The sequence below is a fragment of the Talpa europaea genome, assembly GCF_964194135.1.
Source record: "Talpa europaea genome assembly, chromosome: 14".
NCBI classification, from domain to species: Eukaryota; Metazoa; Chordata; class Mammalia; order Eulipotyphla; family Talpidae; genus Talpa; species Talpa europaea.
Genome location: NC_140082.1, coordinates 66,958,637 through 66,975,918, shown reverse-complemented (window position 1 = coordinate 66,975,918; position 17,282 = coordinate 66,958,637). Strand labels below are relative to the sequence as shown.

General features: G+C 39.7%; 1 protein-coding gene across 1 annotated transcript in view; it reads right to left on the bottom strand.

Moving 5' to 3' along the window:
- The window catches only part of PLD5 (phospholipase D family member 5), a gene marked incomplete at its 5' end in the record, with an annotated part of 439,585 nt that extends 422,906 nt beyond the window's left edge, over window positions 1-16,679 (bottom strand). The window contains one exon of the mRNA XM_084253047.1: window positions 16,491-16,679. Within this exon, the coding sequence (XP_084109173.1) occupies window positions 16,491-16,679 (189 nt within the window). The remainder of the gene's footprint in view (window positions 1-16,490) is intronic.
- Window positions 16,680-17,282: the final 603 nt, after the last annotated feature.

The window sequence follows — 17,282 nt, the reverse complement described above, 5'->3', positions numbered from 1 at the left end:
AAGCAGTTCAAAAAACTCAAAGTGGGCCTCCCCGGTGGCGCAGCGGTTGAGTGTTGGGTTGCGAAGCTGCCCGCAGCCTTTGCAGCACCAGTTCAATCCCCAGCCACAGGCGAGGGTCCCACATGGCAAGCAGACCTCTCCTGCCACCCGCTGCTCCCCTCAGCAGTGTACTTGGGTCCTTCTGCCTGCTCTGCTCCCCGCTCTGGCTCTGGTGAATTCTCTCACCCTCCCGTGCTTCTGACTGTACCCGGTGCTTGTATAAATAAATAAATAAATCTAAATTTAAAAAAAAAAAAGAAAGAAAAGAAAAGAAAGAACAAGACCCCACTATTAAAAAAAAATACTCAAAGTAAGAGAAAATTCTAAAACATACATCATCAATATTCCTTCAATCTTTCAAGATCATAGACTTGGTACCGAGATGGTAAAATAGTCTCAGAAACTTAACTTTTCCCACAGACATATTGAATCTATTGCTACACATGGAACAATTCCCTTTGAAAGAATCCCAGGGCCTAGCTGAGTGACACCTACACCTGGGGCAAATAGAATCACCAACATCAAAACTAGGTAAGTCTCAGACTCATTTGCTGACAGACTCATTTGCCACACCTCTGACAGCTGAACAGCATACAATCAAGAGGAAACTCACAATACCCAGTCACAAAGCCTGTATGGGATTATCTCAGGACATCATTTCCCCCTAACATGAGGAGTAAAGGGTATAAATCTGGAAGGAAATAAAATTCCATTACCCCAAAACAGGTCTTTTTGGCAAAAGGCTGATTTCATGAAGGTTGGGAGGAGGGTGCTTTTGAAAAAGTCATTTATATGAAAACCACTCTCCATAAGGGTCTCTAGCACTGTACTGGGAAGACCTGACCTCTTTATCTCTTTTCAAAGGAAAGAGCAGAACTTAAATCTGCATACCTGAGTGTATGTTTACTATGCCTTTTCAGGTAAACTCTCTAAAAGACCTTCTCCTTCCTTCCCCAAATGCCCTTATCTTAGCTGTTATTTAAGATGACCTCTGAAGTCACAGGGAGAATTAATTCAGTTTTGATGGATCTCTCTCCCATGTACACAGGAAGTATATTTGTTATTATTAAACTTCTTTTTGGCCTTTTTTCCTTATCAATCTAACTGATGCTTATTTGATTGAGAGCCTAGATGAACCCAAAGAAGCACAAATGACTTTCTCTGCATCCTGAAAGACCCAACATCTAGCACCCCAACTTCGAAGATTTTTAACTAATATCAGAGCACAAAACACCTACCTTTTTTTTTTTTAAGATTTATTTATTTTTATACATGAACTGGGGTACAGGCCAGATGCGTGGGAGGTTGAGAAGATTCACCAGAGACAGATTAGGGAACAGAACAGGAAGACTGACGAAATACACTGCAGAGGGGAGCAGCGGGCGAGATAGGAGAGGTCTACTTCGCCATGTGGCATTCTCGCCAACAGGCCGGGATCGAACCTGCGCTGCAGAGGCTGTGGACAGCTTCACAGCGCTGTGCTCAACCACCTGCACCACCAGGGAGGCCCCCAGAGCACCTACCTTTGAAAGTGCTTGAGTCCATCAAACCCATAAGACTATAGCAAAACTCAGAAATTTCTTAGGGTGTTACTTGAAGACTATACCTCTACGGCTCACAGCGGAAGCAGCAGACAGAAACATGTATCTTACCATATTTTCCTTTGTAATAAATTTACATATCTTAAAAGCTATAAACTTAGAGTCAGATTTCTATTTTAAAATAACTTCCAAGGGAATACTGAAATCCTCTCTGGACACCTAGGAGATGGTGAAAAAGATCTTTGCATTCTTCCTCTGTCCTACACCATCCAGTCAGAGATGTTGCCCCCAAAGCAGCTATACACACACCTGGTACCTGACTTTCATAGCTTATGCCAAGACACTCACTCCTTAAAAGCCTAGCTCTAGTGATCAGCAGGTCTTTTATTTGTAGGTTCAACAAGACTGTAGCAAACAAAGGAACTGTTTCTAACCAGGTATTTCTCTAAACTCAATGCAGAGATAGCATACAAAAATGCCCACTCCCAGGCTTCCCCAAAAGTCTCCTTCATAGTTCATAAGTTGAAGCTTAAGGATGGACTTTAAAACATGTACAGAACATTGCACCCAAAAGCAACAGAACTCACATTCTTTTCAGGAACACATGGAACATTTCCCAGGAGAGCTCATAGGTTGGGTCAAAACATAACTCTTAATAAATTTAAGACTGAAATCATATTAAGCATCTTTTATAACAACAATTGTGGGCCTCCCTGGTGGCACAAGGGGTTAAGACACAACCTATGGGGCTGTCCACAGCCCCTGCAGCATGAGTTCGATCCCCAACCTGGGAGTTACCCACATGGCACAGCAGACCTCTCCTGACTCGCCCTTGCTCCTCTCAGCAGTGTATTTCAGTCAATCTGCCTGCTCTGTTCCCTACTCTGTCTCTGGTGAATCCTCTCACGCCCTCATACCTCTGGTCTGTACCCCAGTTCTTGTAAGCATAAGTAAATAAATCTTTTTAAAAAACAATTGTATAAAAGTAAAAATCAAATACAAGAAGAAATCAGAACAAATTACAAATATACGAAGATTAAATAACATGCTACTGAAAACCAATGGCTCAAAAAAAATAAAAAATACATTGAAATACATATATTTCAATGAAAGTTGAAATATAACATGCCAAAAAATATGATGCAATAAAAAGAGTGCTAAGAGAGAAGATGATGGAGATAAATGCCTACATCATGAAACAAGAAAAATCTCAACTTCATACTTGAAGAAACCAGAAAAAGAACAAATGAAGCCTAAAATTAGTAGAAAGAATGAAATAATGATAGGAATGGAAGGAAATTAAATAGGGACCGAAATGACAATAAAAAAGTTCAATGAAACTACAAGCTGTTTCTTTGCAAAGGTTAGCCAGACTCACTAAGAAAAAGAGAGAACTCAAGTAAATAAAATCACAAAGAGGAGACATCACAATACCACAGAATATGCTGAGGATCAAAGGGTCTGCTATTAACAAAGATATGCCAACCTAGAAGAAAATAGATAAATTATTAGAAACATACAACCTTCCAAAATTGAATCATGAGGAAACAGACCGACTTGACACCATGATCCAGTAGGATTTATTTGAGGGATGTAAGAATGGTCACACCTACAAGTCAATCAATGTGATAGGTCACATTAACAAAGTAAATTATAAAAATCATAAGATCATATCAATAGATGCAGAAAATAAATTTGACAAAATTCAACATCCATTTATGATTAAAAAAATCAACAAAGTAGGTAAAGAGGAAATGTACTTCAACATAATAAAGATTATATATGACAACCCACAGCTAACATCAAACTCAATAGTAGAAAGTTAAAAGCTTTTCTTCTAATGTCAGGAATGAGACAAGGACGTCCGTTTTCATCACTTTTATACAATTTAGCAATGGAACGTCTAGCTAGAGCAATAAAGCAAGAAAAAAGAAACAAAAGGCGTTTTTGGAAAGGACAAAACAAAATTGTCTCTGTTTTTAGATGACATATTATACACAGAAAATCTTAAAGACTCCACCAAAAACAGCTAGACTAATACATTAATTCAGTAAAGTTGTAGGATACAAAATCAGCATATGTGAATCTGTTCTGTTTCTATACATTAATGGCAAACTATAGGAGAAATTAAAATAGTTCTATTCACATGCCAAAGAATAAAACTTGACTTCTATTACTCCACAATAATTAACTCTAAATGGATTAGAGACTTAAATTTAGACTTGCAACCACAAAACCCTAGGAGAAAATACAAGCAAAAAGCTCCCTGATGGGTTTTGGCAATGTTATTTTGCATATATCACTTAAGTATAAGGAACAAAATATAAAACAAGTGAAAATACTTCTGCAGAAAAAAGTTAACCATCAAAATAGAAAGCCAATCTATCCAACAGAAAGATATTTACAAATCATATCTGAAAGGGTTGATACCCAAAATATAGAAAGAACTCATATAACTCAATAACAATGACAAAATAATCCAAATTTTTAAAAAATGTACAAAAAGCCTGAATAAACATTTCTCAAAAATGATATATGGATGGTTAATAGATACATGACAAGATGCTCAACATCACAAGTCATCAGTGAAATACAAATCCAAACCACAATAAGGGGCCTCCCCAGTGGCACAGTGGTTGAGCGCTGGGCTGCGAAGTTGCCAGCAGCCTCTGCAGCTCTGGCTCGATCCCTGGCTGCCAGCAAGGGTCCTACATGGCGTGCAGACCTCTCCTGCCGCGCCTGCTGCTCCCCTCAGCAGTGTACTTTGTCAGTCTGCCTGCTCTGCTCCCCGCTCTGGCTCTGGTGAATTCTCTCACCCTCCCGCGCTTCTGACTGTACCCAGTGCTTGTATAAATAAATTAACTTAAAAAAAACACACAATAAGATATCACCTCACACCTATTAGAATGGACCATCATCAAAAAGACAAGATAAAACAAATACATGTGAGGATGTGGAGATAAGGAAACTCTTGTGCTTTCTTTCCTTCCTAAGATTGCTCATCTCAAACCATAAAGATAAGTCTTTTTTTCTTTTTTCTTTTTTCACTTTTTATTGTATCTATATGAAATGATGGATGCTAACTAAACCTATTGCAACAATCATTTCACAATATATATAAGCATTATGTTATACACTTTAAACTTATACAGTGATATATCAATATATGAATTACATCTCAATAAAACTCAAGCAAAAAAGAAAACAATCCTTTTTACAATTGCATGAAGAAGAGTAAAATATTTGGAACTAAAAATCAAAAAAGAGGTAGAAGATTTGAATACTGAAAACTATAAAACATTGCTGGAAAAAAGAAAACTGGAGGAAACAGAAATAAATGGAAATTTATTACATTCTCATTGTTTGGAAGAATTATATTATTAACACAGTCTGACCACTCAAAGTGATATAGAGATTGATTGTAATCCCCATTCAAAATTCTCTAGGACTACACCTGAGGGGGTAAATCAAATACTGCACAAAAAAATGAACACAATGCAAGAAAATAAATAAATTGATGTTAAAAAAATTCCAATGTCATCTTGCATAGAAATAAAACAAATAATTCTAAAATTGTATTTAGGCACAAAAGACTCCAAATAGCAAAGCAGTCTTGACAACAACTAACAAAGCTTGAGGCATTACTCTTCCTGATTTCAAGCTATATTACAAAGCTATAGTAATCAAAACAGTGTGGTGTTTAGTAGAAAAACAGACACATAGATAAATGAAACAGAAAAGAAAGTCCAAATATAAACTCATGTACATATAATCTATTAATTTGTGATAAAGGAGCAAAGAATATGAAATGGGGAAGGCTACTACAATCAATGACGTTGGGAAAACTGGACAGCCCTCATATAAAGAATGAAAATGGGCAGCTATCTTACACCATGTGCAACAAGAATGACTCTAAATGGATTGAAGACTTGGCTGTAATCATAAACCTCCTAGAAGAAAAGATAAGCAAAAAGCTCCCTAATTGTTATTGGCACTGATTTTTGGAATGCTACCAAAAGCAAAAGTAACAAAGGAAAATCAAACAAGTAGAACTAAATCAAACTTAAAAGCTTCTGCACATCAAAGAAAACCATCCACAAATTGAAAAGACAACCTACAGAAAGGAGAAAATATCTACAGATCATTTCAGATAAGGAGTAACACCAAAAATAAGTAACTCATACAACTGAAAACAAAAATGGAAAAAATCAAAGTAATAAATGAGCAGAGGAGTTGAATAGACACTTTTCCAAAGGAGAAATACAAATTACCATGAAGTACATGAAAGGCTGTTCAACATCACTAAATATCAAGGAAATGCAAATCAAAACTGAGATATCACCTAACACCCTTTAGATGGCTCTCATCAAAAAGATAAGTGTTGGCAAGGAAGTGTAAGTGTAGAAAAGGGAACCTTAATGCCTGTTGGTGGAAATGTAAATTTGTGCAGCCACTATAGAAAACAGTATGGATGATGCTTAAAAAACTAAAAATAGCAATACATTTTTCTCTACTTCCTTGCCAACATTTGTTGTTGCTAAAGTTTTTAATACGTGCCATTCTTACTGGTGTAAGGTGATATCTCAATGTGGTTTTGATTTGTATTTCCCTGATTAGGAGTGATGTTGAACACCTTTTCATATACTTGTTGGCCATTTGCATTTTCTCTTTGGAGAAGTGTCTTTTCACCTCTTCTGCACATTTTTTGACTGGATTGTTTACTTTGCTTTTGTTTTCATGTGTGATCAGGGTGAATTGGTGGTAGGGATTTTATGGGGACCACACCTAAGAGGAGAAAGCAAACATTGTACAAAACTGAAGACTGATGGAAAATATAAATAAATAAATAAATACATTTTAAAAATAACACTAACATATGATCCAGCAATCATATATAAGTATAAATTCAAAGAAAATGGAAATAGGATACTGAAGCTATATCTGCACTCCCGTGTTCACTGCTGCTTACTCACAACAGTCATGATATAGAAACAATCAAAGTATCCATCAGCAGATGAGTGGATAAGGAAGATGTAGCATATATACAATGAAATATTATGTGTGAGAATGAAGGAAAGTGCCATTTTCAACAACATAAATGGGTCCTGAATGCACTATACCATGTGAAATAAGCCAGTAGAGATAGATAGTTATACTCTGTGGCTATAACACCCTGAACACACCCGTTCTCATCTTATCTCAGGAGCTAAGCAGGGTTAGACCTGATTAGGGTCTGGAAGGGAAAAAGAGAAAGATATCACTTTACGCAAAATCTTTTCTTAAGTTGAATTCATAGAAACAGTAGAAACATAGTTTCCAAGGGCTGGGAGTAGATGAAATAAGAGGAGACTAGTAAAAAATAAAATTTCAGTTATAAGATGAATAAGGTCTGAGGAGCTAATGAAAATATGGTGACTATAGTTGATACCACAGCTGTGTGACTGAAATTTGCTAAAAGAGGAAAAGTTAAATGTTGTTGATGGATGTTTTTATTAACTTGATACAGAAGTCTTTTCGAAATGTGTACACTAATGAAAACACAAGTACATTAACTTTAAATATCTTACGTTTTATTAAACATCATACCACTTTATTAGTCAATTACACTCAATAATCTTAAAAAATTATGGTCATGAAAAATGAGGAACATCTAGGAAATGTCACAGGAATGTGACTGCTAAATGTAGTGAGTTATCATTGATTGGATCCTGGAGTAGAAAAAGGATATTAATTTAAAAACTGGCAAAATTCTGATAAAGTAAGGAGTTAGGAATTTAATATTGAGGAAAGCTGAAATTTGGTGAGGGCTGTGCAGGAAATCTCTTTACTGTCTTTATAACATTTCCATAAATCTAAAGTTACTCCAAAATAGAGGTCCTTTATTTAAAAAAGCTTTATTAGAAATGTTATAATATGGGTTTTAAACAATGTGTGCACCTGGCATGAATTAATGCAAGACGTTCTTAGGGAATGAGAAAAGTTTAGAAGTGAACAAATCAAGAAGTCATGTACTTCTTGGGGATACTTAATATTCAAAACTGTTAGTCTTTAAGGGGATTTTGGCATTTTTGACAAATTCCCTGTTGCAGAGTGCCTTACAGTTTCTGATTAGTTAGAAGCTAAATAATCAAATAGATATAGACATTGCAGCAAATTAGACCAAACTACTCCGGGACAATAAAAACGTTAATGCTCTCCTCTTGACCAATTAAAACAAAGGTATTAAGACCAAAATAATTTCAGTGTAAACATGAAAGCATTATATATTATAATAGGTCATTAAAATATCCATGAAATCCCCATTTTCCAAGTTCTATGAAAATCAACCTGTGGGGCCTCCCTGGTGGCGCAAGGGGTTAAGCACAGCACTATGAAGTAGTCCACAGCCTCTGCAGCACGAGTGTGATTCCCAGATAGCCAGGGAGAAACCCATATGGCAAGGCAGTGTATTTCAGTCAATCTGCCTGTTCTGTTTCCCACTCTGTCTCTGGTGGATTCTCTCACCCCCCGCATCTCTGGCCTATACCCCAGCTCTTGTATGCATAAATAAATAAATCTTTAAAAAAAAATCAAACTGTGGATGATTTACATGAAGCCTTGGCAATTATCTTCTCTATATGACATTTAATCATAACCCTGGGAATGCCTTTTCAGTAAGTTCCCAAGGAGTTTTAATTCCACTGAATTCTTATTGCATTTAACATTTGCAGCATTTATTTGGCAAGTAGTATATGCCACCTTGTTCTTTTAATCATGTATATAAGTCCTGCCTCCTTAAGCATTTATTTATTCATTCACACTTCAATAGTGAATTAGTACTGAATGTCTACCAGACACTGTAGTAGGCATTAAAGGTAGTGTTCTGAAACAAAAAAGTTTTTATTTCCAAAGTCACCATTGAGAACAAAAGATAGACAATTAAAAAAAAGTGTTAAGTGCTATAACACATGCCTGCCTATGATATTATGGGACCACAGAGGTGGGGCATGTGACCAGGCGGAAGAGAGAGAATAGCTTTGTCAACTTCTGAAGGATTAGACTATAAGCAACCTAAGGACACAGGCCCAGTCATGGGCATTTTAATCTTTCCAAATCTGAATCTCAGTTTCTTTTTTTTTTTTTTTAAGATTTATTTATTTATACATACAAGAACTGGGGTACAGGCCAGAGGTACAGGGTGGGTGGTGGTGGTGATGGTGAGAGGATTCATCAGAGACAGAGTGGAGAACAGAACAGACAGATTGACTGAAATATCCTGCTAAGGGGAGCAGCAGGTAAGACAGGAGAGGTCTGCTGCGCCATGTGAGTAGCTCGCTGGCCGGGCAGGAATCAAACTCATGCTACAGAGGCTGCAGATAGCGTCACAGTTCTGTGCTTAATCCCTTGTGCCACCAGGGAGGCCCCTGAATCTCAGTTTCTTAATCCCTTGTGCCACCAGGGAGGCCCCTGAATCTCAGTTTCTTAGAGAGCAGAAATTGAACCTTTTTTCAGTTATGGTCAAATTAATATCGAAAACAAGATCTATTTCTACTGTATTTTACCTGTGCATGCTTTCAGTTATTTATATTCAACAGATATGTGAAATTATCTGCTATCTTTTACTTTCTGATGTATTTCACCTAATATAATCACTTTGTGGTTCATCCATTTTGTCCCAAATGCCACTATTTCATCTTTTTCACAGCTGAGTAGTGTTCCATTATTGTCTTGATACATGTTATCGATATCAATATATTTCATTTTGTTTTACATTAATTTATTTTCAAATTTTACATTAATATTGCACTACTGGAATAAATTAAATTTGTTATAATACATTATCAGTACATAAAGTGAGATTCACTCATCATTTTTTTTTAGCTGTACCTTTATCCTTGTCTAAACAACAAGCTCTTTAAAGAGAATGTTCTTATACCATTTCACATTTCTCTGTATTATTCACAGCACTGCAATCATATAACTGTATTTATAAAATTATAAACATCTTGAGGGGGAGAACTCTGACCTAGTTTTGTATATTCTCTACCATTTAGAATATAGTACCTGTCACATAAATGCTTGTTAAATAAAAGTACTCATAATCTCATAACAAACTATATTTTATATAAAAGAAAGTCTCAATAAGCATCTGTTGTTGATGAATTTGCCAGTTAATTCCTTCTTATTTCAATGAGTTCCATCTTCTCAATCTACTTCATCATGTTATTGCCAGATCAGACCTAAGAATTTATGGGCAGGAGCATGTTAAAAGCTTGAGTCAGAGAAATAGTATGTTTACAAGGTTCACTGTCTACTTTAGAGAATAAAGGATTGTCTATATTACCCCATAACCATCCAATCCCACAATGCCCCATCAGGCTGTTCAAGGTGGTCCCACTTCATATGTTCAAAAGCAGTGAGATTTTCCAATTGGATAAGTCTACCAAAAACTTTTGCCATTTAGAAAAATCTAAACTTTCATTTCTTGCCATATTCTTCATTCTTCTCCACAAGTTTAAGAGATTGGCTTGTGACTTTATAAACCTGGTTCATTCTTCTACTACTGAGAAAAACTGAAATGTGCTTTTTAAGTAAAAAACTTTTGCTTCTAGGGCCTCCCCGGTGGCGCAGCGGTTGAGCGCTGTGTTGTGAAGCTGCCCGCGGCCTCTGCGGAGCCGGTTCGATCCCCGGCTGCTCCCCGGCCACCGGCGGAGGATTCCACATGGCGCGCAGACCTCTCCTGCTGCCCGCTGCTCCCCTCAACAGTGTACTTCGGTCCTTCTGCCTGCTCTGCTCCCCGCTCTGGCTCTGGTGAATTCTCTCACCCTCCCGCGCTTCTGACTGTACCCAGTGCTTGTATAAACAAAACAAACAAACAAACAAAATAAATAAATAAAACATGCCTCTATAAAAAAATAAATAAATAAAAAGATTTAAAAAAAAAAAACTTTTGCTTCTAAACAAGAGTTTGGCATTTCAACTGTACCTTAATACTTATGTTGTACTCTGAACTCTCAGGGCAAAGTTTGAGAAGGCATGCACTGAAATCTAACCACAGACTCTACCTCTGCCTACTGTCAGACAATTCCATATGACAGCATAACATTATAGATACTGCTTAATCAGAGAAGTTCAAAATATTCATCAAATCTCTTCATATTTAGAATTAAAATAAAAGAAATAAGAACAGTTACATAGGTTTAAACCTGAGATAAATACAGAAATATGTTAAGAGAAATACAACTTCTAGAGAAACTAGCCAGATATTGGTACGTGACTATAATAAGGGAAAAAGATAAACAGAATCTTAAGTTCAATAATCCTGAACTCCTCAAATTAAATGTATTACATATGATATATTACAGGCTGTAATTATGTTAAAATAAGTCAATATACCACACCCAACAGAGTTCAAAGAAATCAATGGCCATTCAAAACAAACTGAAATGTCAGTTCATAGTGAGGAAAGTCCATTAGTGGAATATGTTACCTACAGTAGTGATAAATATGATAAGGGACACAACACTCAAATCCATCAGAACACATTCAAGAAAAATCTAAACTTTCATTTCTTGACTGACGAGTTAGAGAGGCTGAGAGCCCTGCCTCTGTCTAGGCTTTGCCTATTTTATTTATCAAAAATCATCAGAAGTCATGCTAGAAAATGTTAATATTCTTAAAAGTTTGTCAGTCTAAAATAATATATAAACATAGAAAAGGATATTTTTTGCTTCTTTGTTTGTTTGATTGATTTGATTTTTAATGGAACACATTACAGGTTCTTTCCCTTAGGCTGAACTTTGTCTTTTGGTGCTTTACTGATCTGCTCTATGGGATGTGATACTTTCATGACACTGCTCTGTGGGACATAAATGGCATTACATAACATAAGCCTAAACCATGATGGCCAAGTTTGCTCCTATCCATTTATTCTTTGCTCATATTGTGAATAATTAATTCCAGGAGGCAAGTGTGTACTTGGCATTTATTTACTATTCACTGGTAACACTATTTAAGCAAATACAAATGCACACTTAGAGGGAGGCATATTTTTTTTTAAGTGAGGCCCTAAACAAAACAAGATACTACAGTTTACTACAAATGTGAACATTAAGGATTCTTTCACTCTTTACAACTGTTCTCTCCTGCTTTCTCTTTCTCTTTTAAATAGGCTTTCTGAACCACCATGCAGATGAATGAAATATCACCTAATTCCACTGGCACAAACCTGAGAAGTGAAGCAGGGGTTAGGGACATTGTGTCTGGTGTCTGTTCCAGAGTCCACAGACAGAGTGGGAACAAGAGGCAACCTCAGAATGGCCAGGCAGGGGATATTCCAGGGTCTACCAGCCCACTTCAGAGTTAGGCTGCCAAACAAACCTGGGGTAATGAGTTGGTCTTGCTGGCAAAAAGACTCAGATCTTTTGGGGCTGTAGCATAAGCAGTGAGATCTTGGGGTGAAGTGTGAGGGCTCAGCCAGAGAGTCAGGCAATACCTGAGAAGAACTTACTATCACATGTTCTGCGTTTAAGCACGAAACATGCACCACGCACTTCAGTGTGCTTTATGCGTGCGGTCACCCTAATGAGCAAATTGTGGATGTTCCCTTTCTCTTTCTCCTGGTTCTCGATTCAGTACCCTACCTTACCCCTTTTGACTCAAGTCTTGGCCATGAAATTCTCTTTGGTCAATAAACTTGAGTGAAATTGATGTATAATTTCTGGGGAGAAACCCTAAAAGGCATTACATGATTCATCACTTTCCCTTTAGCTGCCTTGACAGTCATAAAAACAAGTATAAGGATGGCATTTCCATCAGAAAAATCCTCATCATAGAGGTTGTGTGCCCCCCAATTTTTATCTTGAAACCTATTTTCCAATGTGCCAGCATGTGGAGGTAGGACCTTTAGGAGGGAATAGGTCATGAGGTAGAATCCTCATCAACCACTGCATAGAGACCTTATGTATAAATGATCCCAGAGAGCTCTGTCACCCCTTCTACCAAATAAGGATACAGAAAAAGACAGCTGTTTGTGATACAGGGAGTGGTCAGCACTGGAAAACAAGTATGCTCGCACCCTGATCTTGCACTTTCCAGTCTCCAGAACTATCAGAAAAAAAGGAAGTTCATTGTCTATAGAAGCCACCCAGTCTATGGTATTATGGAATAGCAGCCCAAACTGACTAAGTCACCTGCCAACCTCCACAGACGAGAAGCATCAGGGAAAAGTACACTTTTTGGTGTTGTGCCCCTGACTTAAGGAGCTATGTGTCACTGCAGTATTGACATGAATGGTCTCCTTGAATCATCCCAGCAAATCCACAACTCTGTTAAAGAGAAATATGAATATACAACCCGGTGACTGAATACTTTGCCTAAGATTACAGAGTTAATAAGAGTTGAAATAAGAATCTAAACCTCTGTCTGTCTAACCAGTGTCCCACATTCATAAATAATATCAGGAAACCTCTACAAACACAAATGACTTAACAACCAGGCAACAGAGCACAGTAGCCTCCGTAACCTCTGTCACTTTGTACGAAAGAGAAAGAAGTTCAAAAAGGGCTGATATCACCAAAGGACATCAGCCTAATGTTACACTGTCCTTTGGGAGAGTCAAACAATATTAAGTGGTTATTCTCAAAGTGACCCATCTCCTGGGAAGGCTGACGGAGCGAGGTGGGTTAGTGACCCCTGCTCCTCTTGCTTGCTAGACCACAATCCTCACTTTTACATTATACTCAAAGTAAATACAGCCTCTTCTAAAGAATAAAACTTGCAATATTTCTCAAACCCAGTGCAGTCTAAAATCATAAGTGTTATGAGGAAGAACATAAAGCCAAAGATTCTAAGGAACCACAAGCACTATTTGTAGCTGTTATAATAAGGCAATGTTCTATGTATGACCAGCAATTTTACCTTTTCCTGAAATTTCCAAGTGGAATTAAAATTCCAGAATTCATCACAACTTTTCCAACTTTCTTACACCCTCTAATTATGACTTAGGAATGGAAGAATTCTCTCATATACATTTATTTTTTTAATGTCTGTTCATCTTACATACTGAACAAAAATGATAGGAATCAAATTTAAAGATAGATTGCAAGTATTCCAGTTCTTGACCAATCTATATTAATTTTCTCTTATCAAACCTAGGGATTAGTCTTGCAGTTTTTAAATTAGAGGAGAAAAATTATTCGCTCTTCTAACAAAGTGGGTGGAATATCTTCTTTGGCTATAGTTACATATTACTGACTTTCAGAATAAGCAATGCCACTGAAGTCTGGTTAGAGTTCACATACTGTCACATTTCATTTCAGGGAATTCCGTTATTGCAGAATATGTGCGTCATTTGAAGTCATAGCTTATTTATGCCCTTAATACTAGATTGTTTTTTAAAGCAACAGCAAAATAATAGTAGGTTGCTTACATGCATATGTTCACTACCATAATAACTCATTTCATGACCTAATAAAAACCATAGTTAATTCATTTGATTAGCAGATCAAGGGTTTTCTTTTTACTACCATATAACACCTCTTACTTTCATATAATACACTCATCCTAACTTCTGCAAGATCTAAATCAGAAAGTGTCATACATGTTCAGAATGTTGTCTATAATAAAGTCAACATTACATACTCATGCTTTGTATAACAATAATATACTTGAGATTATATTTGTTATGGGTTTTTAAGTTTCAAATATATAATTAGATACTAATATCAAGCTACCTAAAACACCATAGTGTTTATATCATAGTGGATTATAATCATGCAGAGCTTGAATTCAAAAATATATTTTTATGCCAATTTAATTCTCATAGCAGTTTCGTAACTTAATAGTTACGAAATGTAAAGCACATGTAAAGTGCTTGTAAAAGAGCTTGTAAAAGAGCAAGATTATCTCCCCAAAATATTAGAAGCAAGGCCCCCTTGCTAGCTGAATACAAGGGTAGATGAGAACAACATAACACAACATACATGTCTTAAGAAAAGTAATTGAGAAAGTAAACATCAATGCTATGCTGATTTAAATAACAAATGAGGTAATTAATTGTTTCTAAATGATTGCAATACTCTCTTCAGGGGCATCTGAGCTAAAAAGGAAAACACAGATCTTCATATGATTTCAAACAACTAGATCTTCCTTTTCTTGGCCTCTACTGCGTGGAGGGTTGGGGCAGCAAAGCATCCTATACCCATCTAGAAAAGTGGCGTGAGGTTTCTGCTGGCCCACCCTGATATGATTTAATACTTTCAATGAAAAAACAAAAGTGATAAACCATTTAAGTACATGGTGTAAAACCTCTGTGATTCAAGAAAACAGCTATAGAAGGTTGCACTATTGATATTCAGCAAGAGAATAAAGGAAATAGATCAGCTAAAAGCACAAGCTACAAATGAACACACATTCACATTTGGAGTGAAAATAAAATCTAAGAGATATTCTAAAGCTGGACCATTCTAAAGTCAAAGAACATTGAGTCAAATTACATGAAGATGTAATTACATGAAGATGCCATCCCCCTACCCCCTCCTGCCTTTTTCAAATAATAAAATCAGACCGTGTCCCTTAGCTAATTCTGAAGCTGGTATTTTTAAGTGGATATTATTGCCTTTCAAAGAACTTGTCATCCTAGAAATCTGCAGTTATTTCCATGGTCTTGAGGACCTGAGATACACTTGATATTAAGAAATGGTTTTCTACACACAGGAGAGTGAGTCTGATCCCCAACTTAAGGCTTTAAACTCCAGCTTTCAGTGACTTAATCAGGCCCTCAGAAAAAAAATACAGACTTTCATTCTTTTGGGATTGTAAGAGAAATAACCCTTTGCAAGCTTCCTCCTGGGGAGCTGGTTGTTGCTGCAAACCAAGAAGAGAAGCGCACAGGGGGCGGATGGGAATCACATCGGTGCAGCGGTAGGAGGAGTGTGAGTTCCAGAAGAAGTTCTTCTTATCTTTTTATCATAATTGGAGATGTGACCCAAATACAAGGAAACCTCCACATTCCATTAACAGGCTCAATTTGGATTATGCAGTTCCTCGGGTACAGCATCCTTTCCTTAGCTAGTTTTGCTGTACTTCTGAAATCATTCTTTGTTTCATTTTTACGCCTGGTTTAAAGAAATGCCGACGGTTCCGATTTTAAAGTGTGGATCCAGTAAAAGCCTTTTTAGGGGGACTTTTTTTTTCCCTCGAGAAGGGCGAGTCTTACGTACTCAGCTCCAGAGCCGCTAGCGAGTGGCATGAAACCCTCACTCTTCGGGAGGGGAGATTCCGGCTCGCCAGCCGCCACCCTCCAGGTCGCGGGTTCCTGGGAAGCGGGACGGTCTGCGCGCACCATGGCGTTTCCCGGTGCATCACGCACCTCCCGCCCTGGCGGGCTCAGGGAGAGAGAGGGTCGCCTACTGCTGATCCCAGCAGACACTCTGCAGAGAACTCAAGCCGCTCGCGAGTGGGCCCAGGCTGGGTCACTGGCGGCGGCAACTTCACGGATTCATTTATGTTAGTTTCTGAACAGAGTAAAATAACCCCAAAGACTTAAGCAAACGCCCCCTCTACAGCTCATCACCCTGCAAAGTCGGGGTTCTTAGAGGCCACGCTTGTGGCAGTTTCACTTTTTGCTCAACCCTCCTCGGCACCCCAAGATCACATCGCAAATGAACCCCTACAGCAGTACGCCCATAGGGGGTACGAGGAGTGATGGGGACCAAGCAGTGCCAGGAAAGGTACCCCACACTCACCCCTTAGCCCAGTCATTTACAAGAACATGGACGAGGTGACACCCCGGATCCCAGGGAGGACGCGGACACTCTTGGCGCCCCCGCAAGTGGCCCGACCGCCCGGCGCGCGCTCGGGCCACCCGGGAGGGAGGTGGGTGCGCGGGCGCAGGTGAGGGAGCGGGGCCCCGGCGCGGGCCGCACTTACGTGCTCCAGCTTGTCTTTCCTGCGGAGCCAGACGCTGGCGCTGTAGTCCTGCTGCTTGACGCTGCTGTAGAAGTTGGCGCCCGCTCGGGCCAGGCTGGGCGAGGGCTCCTTGGGGCGGCTTTTGAGCCTCATCTGCTCGAAGCCCTCGTGGGGGGAGGCTGAGAGCCACTCGTGCTGCCGGATCTCCATCCTGACATGACCAGGCGGCGGGCGGCGCGCGGCGGGCTGGGGCGGGCGCGGGGAGCTGGGCACAAAGGGACGGAGCCGCGGCTGGGGAGGACCGGCCCGGCGCGGGCGGCGCGGGAGGGCAGGAGCCGAGCGCCGGGGGGAGCGCGCAGCGGGGCGGGAGGCTGCGAGTGCGGGAGCGGAGCGGTCGGAGGAGGGAGGACGGTGTCAGGGAGGAGAGGGGGAGGGAGTAGGAGGAAGGGGCGGGGGCACAAGGGGGGCAGGGAGGGAGGGGAAGCGGCCCCCGGAGCCCCAAGTACCCGGTGAGGGCGGTGGTCGCGCCGTCGCCCGGGGACTGCAGTCCCGAGCCCGGCGCTGCCTTCGCCGGCTCCTCGCTGCACCGACTGGGACCCAGGCCGGCCCCGGGGCGGGATCGCCGGGGAGCGGCGGGGTGGGGGCCGGGTGGGAGGGGCCGCGGCTGGCCCCGCCGCGCGAGCCCGGGTTGGTGCAGTGAGGAGCCGCCTCCGTCCGCGGTCCGAGGCGTCCAGGCCCCGCGGCGGGCCCCGGCGCAGACCCGCCTCTCCTCAGCTGGGCTGCGCGTCTCCCGCTCCCATTTTTACTGGAAAG